The 16,996-nt window shown below is 43.2% G+C and overlaps 1 protein-coding gene across 3 annotated transcripts in view; it reads right to left on the reverse strand.

Moving 5' to 3' along the window:
• Positions 1-16,996, reverse strand: part of kif16ba (kinesin family member 16Ba) — a 218,944-nt gene that overhangs the window by 48,634 nt on the left and 153,314 nt on the right. For all 3 annotated transcript variants that reach the window (XM_038807007.1, XM_038807021.1, XM_038807017.1), the window contains one exon: positions 16,661-16,750. In XM_038807007.1, the coding sequence (XP_038662935.1) occupies positions 16,661-16,750 (90 nt within the window). The remainder of the gene's footprint in view (positions 1-16,660; positions 16,751-16,996) is intronic.

Below are 16,996 nucleotides of genomic sequence, written 5' to 3' on the forward strand. Positions count from 1 at the left end.
CACCTAATGTGGTATATACGCCAGCTTTTCTCTTTCTTCCCTGTATAGAACAGAAGTTAAAGAAGCTTCTTTGACGCTGGAGTTCTTAAAAAGTAGTAAAAATGTTCTTCAAAAAAATTAGCAATTTATTTTGCGCAATAATGTTATTATTTCTTCCATATTATGATATTTGATTGCTTATTTATTTCAAAAATACCGCCGGTGTGGAGAGATTTTAAACCTCATATAAATGTTTGTTTTCAAAGTACTTCAAATGTTGTTCGTTCATGGGTTCAGAGACACACAAGATGAAAACGGAATGTTGAAGATTAGGAGACTCAAAAGCCACATGTGCAGACTGTCACACTTTCCTGTCGACCAAGGACACATGTTTCATTTCTGGTGAATCAGTTGAGTGCCGTATGCAACACACCTGCAGGCAAACTGTAGCACAGGGACAGTACTTCACTCAACTGTTATGCTTGTGATGCCTTGTTGCCTCAAAGCGTAACATACACTAATGTGCTGCTCACAAATCAAACAGGCGCCGGATACTTGGACTACAATTTCATAGAATCATATGGCCTGCGTTGATTTTTTCAAACAGCCACCGTCAAAATAAGAGTACTTGCTCTTTGCCCTTCGTTCTGATGAAAGGTCATCTTCGACTCGAAACTTTAACTCTGTTTCTCTCTCCACATATGCTGCCAGACCTGCTGAGCCTTTCCAGCATTTTCTGTATTTAATTTCAGATTTTGAGCATCTGCAGGGTTTTGCTTCTGTATTCATTCCGTTTCTTCTTCTGCCAAAGATGGTGCAGCACTTTCTAGTGGAGAAGCTGCCCTCCTTGTGCTCACTCATAAAGCAGTGTGTCCATTGCACCTACAATCAGAGGGTTGGGATCTGTGGCACATTATTAATTGCCCGTAGATTTTGTTATCATAGATCATAGAATTTACAGTGCAGAATTAGGCCAATCGGCCCATCGCGTCTCCACTGGCTCTTGGAAAGAGCACCCTACCCAAGGTCAACACCTCCACCCTGTCCCCATAACCCAGTAACCCCACCCAACACTAAGGGCAATTTTGGACACTAAGGGCAATTTATCATGGCTAATCCACCTAACCTGCACATCTTTGGACTGTGGAAGGAAACCGGAGCACCCGGAGGAAACCCACGCACACACGGGGAGGATGTGCAGACTCCGCACAGACAGTGACCCAAGCTGGAATCGAACCTGGGACCCTGGAGCTGTGAAGCAATTGTGCTATTCACAATGCTACCGTGCTGCCCACTTATGTGGCCAATTTTAGATTTTCATCTGGTTGGACTACTTTACTTGTCCCTTTCTGACTTATAAAAAGCTGAAATAATACTTGTCCCCTATGCCACAGTTTATCACTAATTTTGCACATTCCTTTAACTTTTGAGATGATCAGAATTTGTTCAACCCTCATTAAAGTAGGACTTCTACTAATAATTGAAATAAGCTGACCATGCAAAATGTGTTCAATCTTTCTCGAGTGCTAACTTGGGTCACTTAGTCATTCAGAGCACTAATTTTGCAAAATTAGGTCCTTTATTTTAAAGATTAATATAGGGCATACTCTTCAGATCATAAAACAATAACAACTCATTCACATTAACTAATGAACCCAACTCAGTAAATTAATGGGTGCTTTCCATGTGAACCCCACACAAAGCACTCAAACAGGTCACATTTGTCACCTGAGAAATGCCAACATGAAAAGAGGATCAATTTAAATGTAAAAGGCAGAGACAATGGTTCCACATCACTAACAAAACGGAGCTGTGTGGATTGTGGTTTAAAGCTGTCACCAAATCTTACAAGTAAATGATGGGAGACTGGGGAATTAACTTGGAAGGAGTCAGTTGTTGAAGTCTGCCGAGGAAACAGTACATCGCTCTGTTGATCTCAGTACGATGTTCGAAACCTTTATCAACAACACATATTTAATGGGTCTTTAAGGTCTCAAAGAAAGTTCCAATACTATGAAAAGAAAGATTTATTTTATTTCTTATCTCTTATTCAAAAAGGCTCACATTTTAGAACATCATTCATAACAAAATCACTCAAAATTCAAATTGACAATTTTGCAAAAATTCAGATGTTGAATACAGCATGTTATGTGTTGGGACGGAATAATGAAAACCATTTAAAGGTGATTGTTTTCTTTAATTTTGGAACTGATTTTTCTTCAAAGATATCACTTCAATTGCTACAGGGTGGCTACTGCACCAAATGAAAAATGTCACTCTGGCACAATTGGGATGCCTCCTCTTTGGGGCTTGAGCATATTTCTTTTCCATTAAGGGGAAATTTAGCATGGTCAATCCACCTACCCTGCACATATTCGGGTTGTGGGGGCGAGACCACGTAGACACTGAGAGAATGTGCAAACTCCACACGGACAGTGACCTGGGGCGGGGATCGAACACGGGTCCTCGGCACTATGAGGCAGCTGTGCTAAACACTGCATCACTGTGCCGACCAAGGGGCTTGAGCATACCACTGGGAGAGAATTGAGGGAGCTGATGTTGCTGTACCTGACCTGGGATCATTTGATGCTCACACTAGCTTTCATTCCAAAGAAAGAATATTAGTCATGAACTGTGATAAGACCCCTTCACATCCAAATCGTGTTTGCAGTGCTACAGGTTACTGTAAGCAGAGTTGCTAAATGGTGATGAGTTAAGTTCATGCAGCTATTAAAATGGTGAAACAGTTGAAAGCTGTAATCAGTCTTTTGAAGGTTTGAACAGAAAAGTAGCGTGGCCTGATATTTCAGAAACCCATTAACGTTGTAGTTATTTTTGACTGAATTTTTCAGAACTGAAATTAATTTGCTTTGTTGGCTGTTCAAACATATGTTAATGTGAATCTGCCCTTTTTATTCCCTGTCTATTACTCCTGCTGCCTTGTATGAATCCAAATTCTTCTTTTCTTACTTTTGCGATTATAACATATGCACCAAACTTATTGAATTAACATCCAAATGTGATTGAGAGCTATTACAAATTTGGCAAAGGTACTAAAGTAACAACATGAAATTGCTTGGATTGCTCCTGCTCTCTGTCGCTGCAAGTACAAAGTTACAGTGACAAAACAAGAGCAGCTTGAGGAACTATCCGGACATGAACTTCAAAGTCAGCATGACTAAAAAACTATTAGTTTTAATAAAATGAACTTGGTATTTGCACAAAAATCAATACACATGTATTTTCATCACATTACAATGAACTGAGGCTTCCAGTGCTGCATACAACGATGATCTGGGTATGAATAGCAGTTGAAGAAAAGGAGCATACAATGAGTCTTTATATCAAGCTATCCCTGCTTTAAGTTGTTTTGATTTAATGTCATGTTTTTAATGGGGTCTGTATTTGTTTGTGGATTCACATTAACATTGATTTGTGGTGGGTGACTGATTGGTGCAATTTGGTCGTGCGTCTCCCCCTCTGCTTACCGTTCACCCCCCGCAGCCCTGCAACTCAAAGCGGCTGTTCGTCTGTAGGTTGCTTCCAGAGTTTCGTCCCCCAAGCCCTCACTTGGAAGAGGTGAGTGGAAGGATCGGCCAGTGGAAGAATCAGTGGAGACTGATAGGGTGGATGAACGGGAGGTTTGGCTGACCAGAGGGTCAGGAAGCATATCTGGCAGCGAGTGGGAGGAAGTACTGTAGAAAGAGTTAGCAAATTTATTTTATTTTTTTAATTTGACAAGTTATTAAGCTTATGAATATAGTGATTTAGTGATGTTAATTTAAACTCTCAGGGTATAATGTTTAAATTATTTTTTTCTGACAGGAATGGTCCCATAGAGCTCAATTAAAGCTTTCACATTGGTTGCAATGGGAAAATCTCATTCATTTAACGTTGTTTTATTTAAAGTTGCCTTTTTCAGCAATACAATTACAATGTTAAGCAAGGAATTACTGTATATAAAATTAAAATGATATATTTGCAGTAATAAAAGGTAAATATAAAGTCAGCACAATCCCAGATGATTAGGGATATCCAGGGAAATTGGGAGTCTAGTCAAAAAGAAAAAGGATGCACACATGAGGTCGAGGCAACTAGAAACAGATGAAGCACTTGAAAAATACAGGGAAAGTAGAAAAGAGCTCAAGCAGGGAGTTGGGAGGGCAACAAAGGGTCGTGAAATGTCTTTGGCAGACAGGATTAAGGAGAATCCCCAGGCATTTTATACGTATATTAGGAACAAGAGGGTAGCTAGAGAAAGAGTTGGTCGACTCAAGGACAAAGGGGAGAAACTATGCATAGAATCAAAGGAAGTAGGAGAGATCCTTAATGAATACTTTGCATCAGTATTCACAAAGAAGAGGGGCATATGTAAACACTTTAGAACAAGTCTGAACAGGGACTGTTTAGCACAGGGCTAAATAACTGGCTTTGAAAGCAGGCCAAGGCAGGCCAGCAGCATGGTTCGATTCCTGTATCAGCCTCCCCGAACAGACGCTGAAATGTGGCGACTAGGGGCTTTTCACAGTAACTTCATTTGAAGCCTATTTGTGACAATAGGCGATTTTCATTTTTTTCATTTTCAAGTCTTTATGACGAGGGAGGAAATGTTAGGTGTGTTAAAAAGCGTTAAGGTAGACAAATCACCAGGGCCAGATGGCATCTATCCCAGATTACTGATGGACACAAAAGATGAAATCGCTGGGCCTCTAAAATAAATCTTTGTTTCCTTGTTAACCCCATGTGAGGTCCCAGAGGATTGGTGGATAGCCAATGTTGTCCCGTTATTTAAAAAAGGTAGCAAGGATAACCAGGGTAATCATTGGCCAGTGAACTTGACGTCAGTGATAATGAAATTGTTGAATAAGATTCGCAGAGATAGGATGGAAGTGAATGATCTTATTAGCAACAGACAGCATGGTTTTTACGAGGAAGGTCATGTCTTACTAATTTAATTTAACCTGAGGAAGGAGTAGTGCTCCGAAAGCTAGTGTTTGAAACAAGCATGTTGGACATTAACCTGGTGTTGTAAGACTTCTTATTGTAATTTAATTGAGTTTTTTGAGGAGGTGACAAAAATGATTGACGAGGGAAGGACTATGGATGTTGTCTACATGGACTTTAGTAAAGCATTTGACAAGGTCTCTCATGGCAGGCTGGTGCAAAAGATCACAAGGGATCAGGGGTGAACTAGCTAGATGGATTCAGAACTTGCTTGGCCATAGAAGACAGAAGGTGCAGTGGAAAAGTGTTTTTCCGAATGGAAGTTTGTAACGAGTAGTATTCCGCAGGGAACAGTACTGGGACCTCTGCTGTTTGCAATATATATATATATATATATAATGACTTGGAAGAAAACTGTGTCTGATTAGCAAGTTTGTGGATGATACTAAGATTGCTGGAGTTGCGGATAGTGATGAAGATTGTCAGAAAATATAGCAGGATATAGATAGGCTGCAAAATTGGGCAGAGAAATGGCAGATGGAATTTAACCCAGGCAAATGCGACGTGATGCATTTTGGTAGATCCAATTCAGATGGGAGCTATAAAATAAATGGCAGAACTATCAGGAGCAAAGACACATGGAGATCTGGGCATGCAGATCCACAGATCCTTAAAAGTGGCAGCACAGGTGGAAATGGTGGTAAAGAAAGCATCCGGCATGGTTGCCTTCATCGGATGGGGCAACTAGTATAAAAGTTTGCAAATTATGTTACAGTTATATAGAACATTGGTTAGGCCACATTTGGAATAATGTGTCCAATTCTGGTCACCACACTACCAGAAGGCCGTGGAGGCTTTGGAGAGTGTACAGAAAAGGTTTACCAGGATGTTGCCTGGTATTAGCTATGAGGAGAGATTGAATAAACTGGGATTGTTCTCCCTAGAAAGACGGAGGCTGAAAGGCTACCTAATAGAAGTTTATAAAATTATGAGAGGTATAGATAGAATGAACAGTTGGAGGCTTTTTCCAGGGTGGAAATGACAATTACAAGGGGACACAGTTTCAAGGTGAGGTGGGATAGGTTAACACAGAATATACAGTGCAGAAGGCGGCCATTCGGCCCATTGGGTCTTCACCGACCCACTTAAGCCCTCACTTCCACCCCATCCCTTTAACCCAATAACCCCTCCTAACCTTTTTGGTCACTAAGGACAATTTATCATGGCCAATCCACTTAACCTGCACGTCTTTGGACAGTGGGAGGAATCCAGAGCACCTGGAGGAAACCCACGCAGACACGGGGAGAACGTGTAGACTCTGCACAGATTGTGACCCAGCAGGGAATCAAACCTGGGACCCTAGCACTGTGAAGAGACAGTGCTAGCCATTTGTGCTACAGTGCTGCCCAGGTTCAGTGAAGATGTGCGGGGGAAGTTTTTTTACACAGAGGCTGATGCTAACCTGGAATGCACTGCAAAGTGAGTGGTTGAGGCAGATATGTCAGCGACCTTTAAGACTTATCTAGATAGACACATGAAGAGACGGGGTATAGAAAGATACAGGCGTTTGTTCTAGATAGGACACGTGATTGGCGCAGGCTTGGAGAGCCGAAGGGCCTGTTCCTGTGCTGTACTGTTCTTTTGTTCTATGACCATACTCTGCTTTGGGGGAGGGTGGGGTGGATGGAAGAGCTAACTGGTAGTGGTTTAACCTTAGGATCACCACACCTCAGACGAGGGGCAAGGTTGAGAAGGTGAGGCCTTCATAAATAACCTCAGCCGGTAGGGGAACTGAACCCACGCTGCTGGCCTTGTTCTGCCTCACAAACAAGCTGTCTAGCCCAGTGTTTTTCAAACTTTTTTCTCCCGGGACCCACTTTTGTCAAATCTCACAATCTCACTCCAATCAGGTTGAGAAGATGAGGCCTTCATAAATAACCTCAGCCGGTAGGGGAACTGAACCCACGCTGCTGGCCTTGTTCTGCCTGACAAACAAGCTGTCTAGCCCAGTGTTTTTCAAACTTTTTTCTCCCGGGACCCACTTTTGTCAAATCTTCGGGACCAAGCCACGTTCACTTACCTTTAATGTGACAGATAAGCCTGCTTGGTCCTCACAATCTCACTCCAATCAGGTTTCATGTCTTGTAGCCTGCCTACGCAGTTTTCTTTCATTTCATGCCTATAACCTTCCATTGAATTTCAGGCTTCTTGCCACCTACCTCTTCCAGTATCTGCTGCTGCCATTGAGTCAACTCCTGCTAACTAACCTTGAACATTTTTTTGCCTTGTATTTATTCCACTCTTGCTTTTAATTGCAATTTTCAATTGTAATGATATGGAACGTATTTTGGAGTTTGGCCAGAGAGAGAGGTACTGTTAGCAGAGGTGGTAGCATAGTAGTATTGTCACTGGACTAGTAAACAAGAGGCCCAGAGTAAAGCTCTGGGGATTTGGCTCAAATCTGCCACTGCAGATGGTGATATTTGAAGACAGAAAAAATCTGGAATTAAAAGTCTAATCATAGAATTTACAGTGCAGAAGGCCATTTGGCCCATCAAGACTGCACCAGCCCTTGGAAAGTGCACCCTACTTAAGTCCATGCCTCTAACTTATCCCAGTAACCCCACCTAACCTTTTGGACACTAAGGGGAAATTTATCATGGCCAATCCACCTAACCTGCACATCTTTGGACTGTGGGAGGAAACCGGAGCACCCAGAGGAGACCCACGCAGACACAGGAAGAAAGTTCAAACTTCACACAGTCACCTGAGGCCGGAAATGAACCCGGGACCCTGGGGCTGTGAGACAGCAGTGCCACCATGCTGCCCCACGATGACCATGAAATCATTGTCGACTGTCATAAAAACCCAACTGGTTTACTAATGTCCTTTAGGGAAGGAAATCTGCCATTCGTACCTGGTCTGGCCTATTCATGATCCAGATCCACAGCAATGTGGTTGACTCTTAACTTCCCCCTCAAGGACAATTAGCGATGAGCAATAAATGCTGGCTCAGCCAGCGATGCCCATATCCCAACAACGAATAAAAAAAAGCATTTGGAACTTGTTACAATAGTTTCCATGACAGCTGGAAAGCGATAAAATAACATGATTGCTATCATTCATCTGGCACTGCTTACATTTCTTTTTTAAAAATTAAAAAAAAATTAATTTAGAGTATCCAATTCATTTTTTCCAATTCAGGGCAATTGTAGAGTGACCAATCCACCGACGCTGCACATCTTTGGATTGTGGGGGCGAAACCCACGCAATCACGGGGAGAATGCGCAAACTCCGCGCAGACAGTGACCCAGAGCCGGGATCGAACCCGTGACCTCGGCGCCGTATGGCAGCAGTGCTAACCACTGCGCCACCGTGCTGCCCCACTGCTTACGTTTCTAAGAAATTATTGATCTGTGATCACGAATGTCCTGGTTTCCTCTGCAACTTCATGCAATACTTTCATTCTTAATTCTGTTAGATTTTATACAGGCCATATCACGAGGTAACACCAGCAGTCGGGGCGGAATCGTTGACAATGTGTTGGGATTGCCCCTCGCCGGCTGGGATCCTGTCTATAATATTTACAATATCTCTCAAATATTTTTAAGATTAAAGCAGACTTTTTTTTTGGGGGGGGGGGGGAAATCATGCATGCCACTGAATTTTTAAAAATACATTTCAACACTACGAACCATTTTTGTGATACTTCCTCACAGTCATTCCTGTGTTGTATCAATTTGTCACTAATGACCCGTTCTCGTAAATATCCACAACAGACGTCACACTTGTCGGCTTTTCATTTCCTCATGACCGGGTGTTGGAAATCGCCAATGTGTTGGGAATGTAACCATGTACAGGCAAGAGCTGCCACTGAATCAAGTGGGTTTAGAGAAACTGATAATGTGCTTAAAATGGATCCGCCTTGGGAATTTCAGCAGGTACCCAATTCTGGGGTTCTATTCGGAGTGTCTGTAGAAATACTTTCACTGAATTTTTCAGCATCAGTATCAATCAAGGCATATTTCTAATTGGGTCAATGTCGATATCCTTTACTTGTCATGAATACTATCAAACTACGTGATCGGAACTCACTAGTCAACAACATAGTTGACATTCAACATTAATTGGAACACAACTGAAGGATACAAACCAAATCCCGTGGGATGAAGCAATAAAGTGGAGAAATAGCAAAACTGCTCCATTCTTGAGTGTGACCAAAGCACCATGCTAACAGCCAAATGCGCTATTCGATTGCGCAGCAGAGACAGCAACCAGAATAAAACACTGGAAATTTATGGTGGGTACATGGGAACAGTTTTTCTCCATTCCACAAACATCCATGTCACCGTGAATAACTATCCACCAGCCTTCGACATTCCACTGTTTATTGGCGTTTCTGTTTCCAGATACTACGATTGTCCTGAAGGCAATATTATGCTTTATTTCCCAATGTAACTAAAGTCCGGTCAATTACTAACTTCAGTCAATTTCTCCAATCAGTTCAAAATAAATCTTTCAGAGTCTGAAAGATGGGAAAGGTGCCTTGACTGTTTCTGACCAGTCAGCTGTTCACACTTCATTCTCCTTTGGTTCCATTGTCAAAGCTCTTCTCAAGACTCAAAGCTGGAGACTGTGTTTTCTGTTTCTATTTTACCCGTCCCCAAATGGCAACATTTTATAAAATATTGTGCACTCTTCCACCTTGCCTAGTGTCCAGGGATGTGTGAATTTAGTTAGATGGAGAGCATATGGCCGGGATTGTTCCCTTTACATTTTTCCCATGTTCCTAGTGGAGGAATAGTCATTTAAACCTGCAGTTAGTTATTGAAAAGTTAGTGACTTTAATAGAATTCTGGCTCATTTCCCTAAATATAGCCACTGCATATCATTACATATTGCTTAAAAATTATAATATGCGTTATATGGAAGTGATTATCAACATCAAATTAGTTGAGGGAGAAGTATCTGTTGTTGGAACAGCCTTGCAATTCTCTTGGGAGAAACTTACATAGTGCTTTCAGGAAAAAGTGCAGCTCCAACATTTTGTTTTAAAATGTTGTGAACGCCAGAATCGCTTTGTTACCTGCCAGGCAAATGCTGGTGGAAGTAATGCTTGCTCTATAAAAATGAGGTGCAGGAGGGCAAGAGATCACAATACTAAGAATACAAAATCCATCCATCGCAAAGCTATTCCAGACTGTGGCTGGAACATCGGGACCCTTAGCTCCTGGACCCTTCTTACACCCGCCCTTGATGTGGGTCGCAACCTGCACTTTGAATAAGCCGAGTCTAGCCTACTGAGCTGGTTTAGCACATCCACTGCACTCCTCCTCCTCCTCTCTTCCCCCCCCCCCCCCCCCCCCCGAGACCCCCATGCCACCCTAACCAAGCACACACCTGAGCGCGACATCCCATCCCACGGTCCCTCAGGGTGACACCCCATCCCACGGTGTCTGAACCACCACTTAAACTTCTCCCTTCAAATTGTCCCCTTCTGAAAGAATATTTTTATTCAAGGCTTTTTACATATATACATATTTTTTACAAAATATCAGAAGAACAACACATCAGCCCAAACAGACAAGCAGATCCCCAAACGCCCCTGATACCCACACCCGCCTATCCCATTTTTCTCAGCTTCACGCCCCCCCATTCCTCGCTCACCCCTCAATCCTCCTTGAAGAAATCAATGAACAGTTTCCACCTCTGGGTGAACCCCTTTACCGACCCCCGCAGAGCAAACGTGATCTTCTCCAGCCTCAGGAATTCTGCCAGGTCGTTCACCGCTATCTTCGGCGGCTCCAAGTCCCGCCACTACAACAAAATACATCTCCAGGCTATCAGGGAGGTAAAGGCCTCTTATTCCTTCCCCCCCAACCCCCCGGGACTCCGACACACCAAATATCGCCATCTCAGGACTCGGCATCACACCCAAAACCTCTGACGTAACATCCGAGAACCCCTGCCAGTGTCCCTCAGTCTTGGACACGCTCATAATAGAGCCAGCACCATCATTCCCGCTGTCTGCATGCGCATTGCCAAAAAATCAATCCAGGAGTACACCCGGTGCACATGGGAGAAGTATAAAAACTGCTTCATGCTCGGCCATCCCCCTGAAAATTGCTTCACCCTCGGCCACCCCCCCCACCGAAAACTGTTTCACCCTGACCGGCGCCCCCCTCCCGCGCCATGTGCTCCATGAACCCCCTCAACTCCCTAGCCAATGCCAACATCCTTGCCAACTTAGGACTCAACTAGTCCACAGTCGGGTCCAGGACCATAATGAAATCACCCCCATAATCAGCCGATGAGTGTCCAGGTCTGGGATCTTCTCTAACACCTGCCTTAAAATCCACATTGTCCCAATTCGAGACATAAACATATACCAGGACTTCTGGCATCCCCTCCAATTTCCCACTGCCCTTCACATACCTACTCCCTGGATTGGCCACAATGCTCCCTGTCATAATATCCACTCATGGATATAATAAAATACAGACAGGCAGTGATTGACACACAGGATAACCAATGAACTCACACGACATAGAACAACCAATCACCAGACAGGACGCTACCACTATAAAACATATGAGGCATTAAGACTCTGCCTCTTCTCACTGGATACAGTGGAGATAGTTAGAGTGCACAAGGTAATGAGCACCTTCTCCATGTGACAGAGAGCTAGTCTGATCAAGCCAGTCTGAGGTTATCAGTTTAGATTAATAGAGTGTCAACCCACAGCAGATTATGTACAGCAACAAGCAAGTTCAATAAAACAGCATTGGACCATCTCCTGTGTAGGAAGCCTGATTCGAGTCTCACTGCATCCAGTTGCAGTCGATGTTAGACCAACTCAGATAACACATGACTCCCCACCTTGAAAGCCACCCCCTTATTAACTAACACGGTCATCCCGCTCGTCTTCATATCCAGCCCCGAGTGGAACACCTTCCCCACCCCTCCCTCCCTCAGCCTCGCCTGATCCCCCAACTTCAGGTGTGTCTCTGCAGAAACACAGCACCCGCCTTCAGACTTCTCAAATGCGTGAATATGAGTGACCATTTAACTGGCGATTTCAACCCTCTCACGTTCCATGTGACCAACCTGGTCGGGGGACTCCCCCCCTCCCCCCCCCCCCCTCTCCCCCCTTCCCCCCTCAATTGATACAGCCTCACCACATCGCCCTCAGCAGCTACTCCACCTGCTGCCTCCTCCTCAACACCCTGTGCGCCCGTTCCACTGGTCGAAGGACCCCCTCCCCCATCAACTTCTCCAGCATGCTCGCCACATACTTGGCGGCCTCCACTCCCTCAATGACCTCAGTCATCCCGACAATCCTCAAATTCTGCCTCCTGGAGCGGTTCCCAAGGTCCTCCAATTTCTCTCGGAGCCTCTTCTGGCTATTGAACACCTTTCCCAGCTCCGTCTCCTGCGAGGCTAGCCGCTCGTCATGCTCCCCCTGGATCGCCAGGTCCTGAGCCTCCCGCCTCTGCTCCACTCGCTCAATTGCCACCCTGAACATTTCCACCACCTTGGTCAAATCATCCAATGTCTCTTTCCTCTACTGCTGGAATTTGTTATTCAAAAACTCGACCAGCTTCTCCCCCCCCCCCCTGCCCTCCCCTATCTTCACCTTTTTGCTCCAGCAGCTCTCTCTTTCTTGTGACACTTATCGTCCGTGGATCCATACACCAGCCTCACCAGAGGAGTATTGGAGTATTACCTTCCCTGGGCACTCATACACCTTTTGCCCTTAAATATCACCCCATTGGGTGGGAAAGGACCAAAAAAATCTATCTTAAGTGGAAGCCACCAAACGTGCGACCACTCACTCCATGGCCGCAATCAGAAGTTCCTAAACTGTCCTTTTAAGCACCTCCTTTGTGGCACCTAATTCCGTAAAAAAAGGTGTGTCTTTCTTCTCTGCGTCCCAGTTACTCTGCACTACTGCAGTTGCGAGCCGCTTTGCTGCTCCTGTCTCACCCAGCCCGAGGGAAGAAGGTTGGACGAGAAGGGGATTTGGAAGTTCAACATGGGCAAGTCCATCCAGAGATGCAATCTGTCAGAGATTGCTACGTTGAGGAAGTTACGGGATTAAAGCATGCACCTCCTGTTTTAAAACAATAATACTGCATTGCATGTATAGATTGAAAATAGCAAGGTCTTTGGCACTGCATTTTGAATTAAAAAGCTAGTGCAAAGCAGCAATGAATGACAGCAAATTTAACTGTAACCACACCTAATTAAATGGAGTACAGTTCTGAAATATTACAATGTCAGGAAGGCAAATCATCCTAAAAAAAATCTTGAGATGCAAGACTAGGAATTGTAGCCACAGTCACTACCTTCACCAAGACAACATTTATTCTAATATCTAAATATCAAGAATGATTGAAATCCTGCCAGCAAAGTCACATTATATAATCCATTGTCACTTGTACTAAATCACTCAGTTTCAGTTAGGCTTTCAAGAAACTGAATTCTGCAATTTTTTGAAATGACATCAGTAACCATAAAGAATAAGAAATGAAAGTTTGCAGCTAAGTTAAAAACCTGTGCTTTTCTACATGGGATTATGGTTCATCTTAGCCCACACTGCTAGAATAAAGTCTTCCTTCTCTCTGATGATTGTAAAATGGCAGTACAATGTGGGAAAGAGTGAGCATTGTTCACATCTCTAACACTTACAGCACCCTGGAGGCAGTGCCAGAAGATGTGTAATGACCTCACCACGTGAGCCAACGTAGAATAACCCACCATTAACTTCCATTAATGCAGTTTACTCAGCATGCACGGCACTTACAATTGCCTGTCCTCAGTCTAAAGTGCAGCCAATGCATCCAGCAATGACCATTAGGCAGAAGGGTATATAGGACCACCAACCTGCACCTGAAACTGTTCCTTCACTCACATTCTCGCATGCTTTATCTAGTCCAAAATAATCCTGTCATCTAATACAGATTCATGGTGCTTTTACATACATCACAGCCAGTGCAGTCAACAATCAGCCGAAAAGCCAAGTAACCTACTGAACTTCAAGTTGCTACCATACTATTTTTTTTTATTTGTTCACTGGATGTGGGCATCACTGGCCTGGACCAGCATTTATTGCTGATCCTTCAGGGCATTTAAGAGTCAACCACATTGCTGTGAATCTGGAGTCACATGTAGGCCAGACCAGATAGGAATGGGCAGATTTACTTCACTCAAGGACATTAGTAAACTAGAGGTGTTTTATGACAATTGACAATCCTTTCATGATTTTAATTCAAATTTTTTTATTGAATTCAAATTTCACCATTTACCGTGAGGGAATTTGAATTTATGTCCCCAGAACATTACCCTAGGTTTCTGGATGACAAGTTCAGTGACAATAATAATAATCCTTATTAGTGACACAAGTAGGCTTACGTTGACACTGCAATGAAGTTACTGTGAAAATTCCCTAGTCTCCACATTCCAGCGCTTGTTCGGGTACACAGAGGGAGAATTCAGAATTTCCAAATCACCTAACAGCATGTTTTTCGGGACTTGTGGGAGGAAACCGGAGGAAACCCACACAGGCACGGGGAGAACGTGCAAACTGAAGTCGGGAATCGAACCCCGGACCATGCCGCTGTGAAGCAACAGTGCTACCCACTGCGCTACTGTCCAATACCACTGTGCCAACGCCTCCCCGAGCAACAGTCCACCTATTACTGCATGTTTCAACACTTAAATGCAGCCCAAGTCCATATTCATTAATAATAAAAATAGAAAGTGTTGGTAATCCTCAACATGTCTGGCGGAGAGAGAAACAGAATTAATGTTTCAAGTGTAACATGACTCTTCTTTGGAACTGAAGTGATATTCCAGATCTCCAATAGCAGTAGTATTTTGCTTTTATTTTATATTTACTAATGCAGTTACTGACAACAAGCTGTACATTATTGCACCAAACAACAAAATATTATTGATGGATGCACGTTAGACTAAATCCATGTGTTTGCATAATGCATATATACACAATTATGGGCTGCAGTTTATGGCCCTGTGAATCTGCACCATTAGTATACACCAATTTTGACATGTATGTAAACGTATGGAAGGGATCCATTCTATTCCTGTCTCACATATCCTAATTAGAGATGGTGTGCTTTGGATGAATTATTTTAGTAGAATGTGTGTCATAAATGGAGGTTTCGGTGGTGTGGTGGTATTGTCGTTGGACTAGTAATCCAAAGGCCCAGGTTAATACTCTGGGGGCATGGTTGCAAATCCAATTTGAATTGGAAATGGAATTTAAAGTTAGTTTCAGTGATGGTGACCATGAAACTATCACTGAATATTGTAAAAACCCATCTGGTTCACAAATGTCCTTTAGGGAAGGGAATCTGCTGTCCTGTCTGGTCTGGCCTACATGTGACTCCAGTCTAGACCCACAATAATTTTTATTTAAAAAAATTATTTTTTTTCCAATTAAGGGGCAATTCAGCGTGGTCAATCCACCTAACCTGCACATCTTTGGGTTGTGGGGGTCAAACCCACGCAGGCACGGGGAGAACATGCAAACTCCACACGGACAGTGACCCAGGACCGGGATTCGAACCCGGGTCCTCAGCGCCGTAGGCAGCAATGCTAACCACTGTGCCACCGTGCTGCCCAAGACCCACAATAATGTAGGTGACTCTTAACCACCCTCTGAAACGATCCAGAAGGTCAGTTCAAGGGCAATTAGGGAAGGGCAACAAGTACTGGCCTTGCTAGCAACGTCCACATCGCTTGAAGGATTTTTTAAAAAAGTGCAATTTCTCAGTATTAGTTTGCACTTCTTGGAGGGTTCAAGTGGAGCAGATGTTGCTGGTACGAGTTGTAGAAATATGAAAGTGATTATAATCACTACAATTCATCAGAACTGAGGAACTTTATTGGCGAGAAGAATTTAAAAAAAGGAACAGAATAAACAGAAGAAGCGACACACACAAACACAAAAGCATGCATATGTGCACAGACAGGCACATGTCGACACAAGGAGAGTTAAAATGAGCCATCAAGTGCTGAAAACACAACACATGTCAGAATGGACTACTGCTTCTGTGCTGTAAATTTGATGTCAATGGAAAACAGAAGATGGCTAAATGGCTCAAATGATACAGGATATTAGGAAAAGATGGCAATGATTTTTGAAATACACAGAGAACATGCGAAATAGCTAAACCATGGCAAAAATGGAACATAATCTGGCAGCTTTAGAAGAATGTTCAGACAGACTCTGTACCCCAAGTGGCAGCCCAGCTAGACCTCAGAAACATTGACATAGCTGTTCCATGCCTTCCTGTTGTGAGAAATGCTGAATCACCTGCTGAGAGTTTCTGGCATTGTTCAGATTTACAGAATCTATAATTTTACTCTCGCCACAAAAAAACTGACCTCTACTTCAAATGGAGAATGCACACATGTGTACAATGGTATCAATAATTAATAAAGCAATTCCAAATATCCAGGCTCTTAACAATTTCCATCTATCTGCAAATATCACTTGCATTCCAACCAGCAGAAGGGCTTCACAAAATAACTTGATGAAAATGACCTTGGTGTTCAGTCAAAAGGCTACAAGGCAAATATGCACTGATCAAAAATGCAAATGAAACATTAACTCCACCATTGTTTAACTGTGAGAACAGAAGGGTAAAGCACGTGATCCATCATCATGTCACAGACTGGACCGATTTCCAAATTTTAAATGATGGTTTACCTCTGGGAATTTCACCTTCATTATTTTGTGGAGTTCTCTGAAGCGACTGTATCGGCGAAACACCGTCCAAGTGTCCTCCATGATGGTTACCTAACACAATGAAATATTATTCATTCTTGGATAATAGCAAATGTGCCCTCATTTATTTGACTGAACAGTCAGAGTATACATTGTTTGATTTTCGGGTATGCCCTGTTAAAATAAATTGCATTCTAAACACTGCAGAGTTCCTTCATGAATCATCAAATTTATTTCGACTTAGCTAATTTAATTGTTTGCCCATGTGGAATGCGCTGAATGAATAACTATGCAAAAGCCTAAATAAACTAACTCTAA

The sequence above is a fragment of the Scyliorhinus canicula genome, chromosome 1 (genome assembly GCF_902713615.1).
Source record: "Scyliorhinus canicula chromosome 1, sScyCan1.1, whole genome shotgun sequence".
Classification (NCBI taxonomy): Eukaryota; Metazoa; Chordata; class Chondrichthyes; order Carcharhiniformes; family Scyliorhinidae; genus Scyliorhinus; species Scyliorhinus canicula.